General features: G+C 38.4%; 4 protein-coding genes across 4 annotated transcripts; 3 read left to right on the forward strand and 1 right to left on the reverse strand.

The window, feature by feature from the left end:
• Positions 1–251: 251 nt before the first annotated feature.
• Positions 252–890, forward strand: T310_10272 (uncharacterized protein; the record flags this gene model as incomplete). Its single annotated transcript, XM_013467306.1, has 1 exon — positions 252–890. A coding segment is annotated over one exon (639 nt), but the record flags the coding sequence as incomplete, so codon positions are not given.
• Positions 891–2,397: 1,507 nt separating this feature from the next.
• Positions 2,398–2,781, reverse strand: T310_10274 (uncharacterized protein; the record flags this gene model as incomplete). The annotated part of the gene is made up of 1 exon (XM_013467307.1): positions 2,398–2,781. A coding segment is annotated over one exon (384 nt), but the record flags the coding sequence as incomplete, so codon positions are not given.
• T310_10276 (uncharacterized protein) lies at positions 2,407–3,312 on the forward strand (the record flags this gene model as incomplete). Its single annotated transcript, XM_013467308.1, has 1 exon — positions 2,407–3,312. A coding segment is annotated over one exon (906 nt), but the record flags the coding sequence as incomplete, so codon positions are not given.
• On the forward strand, positions 3,260–3,853 carry T310_10279 (uncharacterized protein; the record flags this gene model as incomplete). The annotated part of the gene is made up of 1 exon (XM_013467309.1): positions 3,260–3,853. A coding segment is annotated over one exon (594 nt), but the record flags the coding sequence as incomplete, so codon positions are not given.

Genomic DNA, 3,853 nt, shown 5'->3' on the forward strand with positions numbered 1-3,853 from the left:
AGCCTATTTAATAAAATATATTATATTACTATTTTTATAGATAACTAAACTATTATCTAAGCTTACTATAGGCTAAAGAGGAGCTCTAGCTAATATATATTAAAGGATATAGCTAATAAGGTTAGATAACTCTATTAAAAAATATAGTTTATAATAATTTATTAGGTTCTTGGCTATAAGGATATTAAAGTAATAGATTATATAGTAAAATTAGCTAATATAAATCCTTTTTTTATTAAAGAGAAGACTAATCTTTATATACTATTAATAGCTTGAGGTATAGGCTCTATAATTGGGCTCAGAAAATTAGGGAAAAGGGGGTTCAAATCTACCTAGATTGGGTCCCTGGTCATATGGGTATATATGGGAATGCTAAAGCTGATGAATGTGCTAAATATGGAGCTGATTGGTCAGAAAAAGACCCTAAGACCTTTCTATCTCTTAGCTTCCTTTTCAGGAAGCTAAAAGTAAAGGCCTTAGAAGAATGGCAAGATATATGGTGTAAAGCCAAGACTAGTGACCACTATAAGCAATTTAAAATGCAACCTAAATGGAAGCCAAGCCAGTTAAAGTTGACTAAACAACTATGGTCATCTATTATCCAATTAAAGCTAGGCCATGGGTACTTTAGGTCATACTTAGTCAGGCTACCTGCATATAATAGTGGAACCTGTAATCTATGCCAAACCAATCAGGAGCAAACCCCATATCACCTATTATTCCATTGCCCAGCCTATAGGGATATCAGATATAGAGCTTTCTCTAGGGTAGATAGAAAAGATTATAATCTTTTCTATGTATTCTCCAAAGAGGGTCAGGGAGCTTTAGTTCAGTTCCTAAAAGAATCAAAAATAGCTACTAGGAAATGGCACCTAGGAGCTAATGACTAAGTGAGTCAAGCCCTACTATACTAAGCTCTATAGATCTACTAGTAGAACCCTACTAGTCTAATCTATAGTGCCTGAGCTTGCTAAGCATAGATTACCTAATCATGCTTACTAGGCTACCTCCCCTATCTTATTGACTACCCCCTTCCTTTTTCTTTCTCAAACCCATGTATACCCACCACTCCTTAACTTTCTATTTCTTTATATTATACTACTGCCTAACTGCCTTTTATTTCCTATTTCTGCCGCTCATAGAAGGTTCCCACTGTTGACTGGTCTATAGCATAACCCACCTGTATATAGATATTAGCCACTAAGCCCTACTGCCTAGGTGGTAGGCAGAGCGTGCATAGTCTCTGACTGAAAAACGCCCTCTAAAATGGAAGAATAATAATAATAATATAATTGCTCTTTTACTTTCTTTCTTCCTTTACTTATCTGGTTGCTATTTATAGTTCATTAGATACTTATAGATATTTTAATAAAATTATGAATTATTAAAAAATTATTTTATTAAACTTTATATAATATTTATACTAAAATAAGTATAGTATAAATTAATTTATTTTATTTTAACTTTTATTAATTATATATGATTATAATATATTTTATATAAAATATTAAGTTCTTTATTAATATCATAATATTTTAATTATTATAATATACCTAAGGGATAAAAGTTTCTATTAAAACCTATTTTCTTATAAAGTTAAATATCTAATAGCGTTATTTTTAATAAAATTATATAATAAGGCTATTAATAAAATATATATTTAATTAAAAAATTAGTAAATCTATTTTTTATACAATTTTATTAAGAAATAAAGCCGTAAAATATTGAAGTTTTATACGAAAATAAGGTTATAGTAAGAATTTTTATCCTAATACTATATAAAGCTATAAGATTAAATATAAGCTTATATAAATTAAGGTTAAGGTTAATATATTTAATAACTATTTTATTTTTAGGCTTTTATCTGAAATAATTAAATAAATATTAAAGCTAAATAGCCTTTAATAATTAAATATATTTTAGATTAAAAATATAGCTTAAATTATTATATAAGAACCTCTTTTATTTAGTTATATATTTATATATAGGTTTAGACTCTTTTATAAATATAAACAATATCTAAAATATCCTTAAAATAAAAAGGACTTAATTATCAATTATTTTAGAATAATAATAAATTATTAAGTTTTAATAAATGACTTAAATTTATAAAAATTAAAATTTTAAATTTTTAAGTGTATTTAATATAAAATATTAAATCCTTAGTAATTATAACTTATATACTATCTCATTAGGCTAATAAAATTAGCTTAAGTTATTTTTTCAGTTTAATTATTTAATATATATTTTATTAGGTCCTTATTTTATATTAAAAAAGTATTAAACTTTATTAAATAGATTTTTTAATAAATAATAACTTATCTTTATTTAAAAAATAATATAATATTAATAATTATTATATTTTTTAATTAAAAAGACTATAAATATTAATATAAATTAGCTTAGAAAGGTATTGCGGACTTGGCCACCTTCTTGATGTTGGGCTTGAACCCGGGCGTCTTCTTGTGCTCGCAGTTGGTGCAGAACGTGAGCGTGACCTGGTTCCTGAACTTCTCCGGATTCTCCTTCGTGTGCTCGATGAGCCACGCCTTGTCGTACATGTCCTCGTACGTGGCTCCGTTCCTCTTCGCGTCGTCGTACGAGGGGCACGAGCTGCCCTTGTTCGGGGTCACCTGCGCGCAGGCGAGGCACAACCTGATCACGTTGTTGCACATCGTCGTGTTCGTGTTCAAGCCGCTGCTCGTGTTCGTGTTCGAGTTCGTCTTCGTGTATGTGCTCGGGTGCTTCTTCAACTTGTTCCTTGTTTTGGCAGAGCAACGATCAAGAACGGCACGAACAACCTCGTCTAGTCCGACGCCCAGTCCAAGACGTCCGTGTCCGTTCGTCTGTCCGACCAGGTCCATGACCGTGAAGCCGGTCGCGGACGCGTCGTTCCTCTCCGCCTCGGGGGCGCTCGTGAGGAAGCTCATCGCCGCGTTCAGGTCCGTCATCTTCGTCGTGATCAGGTTCGTGACCGCGTTCAGGAACAAGTCGAGTAGATCCTCGGGGGCTTCGTCAACGAGTAACCTCGTCATCTGCGAGATCGCGTTCCCCTTCATGACCCCGAAGATGATGTCGTCCCTGTACTCGTACCACTGGAAGCTCGCGTTGACGATCGGGTCCTCGAGCACGCCCACGCCCAAGGACAAGAAGCAGGGCGCGAGGAAGTTCTCGCAGATGATGAAGGAGAGGAAGGCGAGCGAGGAGGAGGAGAAGCCCCCGGGCAGCGCCCCCACCGACTTCACGACCATGACCATGAACGCGCAGCCGGGGCAGAACGTCAGGGCCCGAACAACCAGACGCTCGTGCTGAGCGGCAAGCTCGTGGGCTTCAACGCGAACGAGCCCAAGTGGACCCAGGAGGAGCTCCGCGAGTTCGCCGCCATCTGCTCGTACAGGATCCCGACCATCTCGATCAGCGAGAGCAGGAAGACGATGCCGGACCCGAACCAGCACTACGTCGTGAGGCGGCCGGACGGCTCGGGCGCGGCGACGCAGGCGGCCATGTTGCCGAACCTGAAGCTGACCGAGTTCGTGCTCGGGATCGGGCCCACGAAGCCGGACATGAAGCTGCCCAAGAAGAGGATGTACTCCGACGTCGTGATCGTGGGCAAGGACCGCGACTGGATCCTGACGCAGTGGCTGTCCAAGGACGTGATCATGGAGCCGGTCCCGAGCACTGTCAGGAACAAGCAGGAGCAGGCGAAGAACAGGCAGAGCAAGCGCACGATCAGCGTCAACTTCGCGAGGTTCGGGCTGCCCATCAGGTCGTTCGGAGCCGTCTTCAACACCCTCAACCAGAACATCGGGGGGCTGATGGACTCGCTCGTGATCACAGACGGCTACTACTGGAT

Source organism: Rasamsonia emersonii, assembly GCF_000968595.1.
Source record: "Rasamsonia emersonii CBS 393.64 chromosome Unknown ctg1118621762467, whole genome shotgun sequence".
Classification (NCBI taxonomy): Eukaryota; Fungi; Ascomycota; class Eurotiomycetes; order Eurotiales; family Trichocomaceae; genus Rasamsonia; species Rasamsonia emersonii.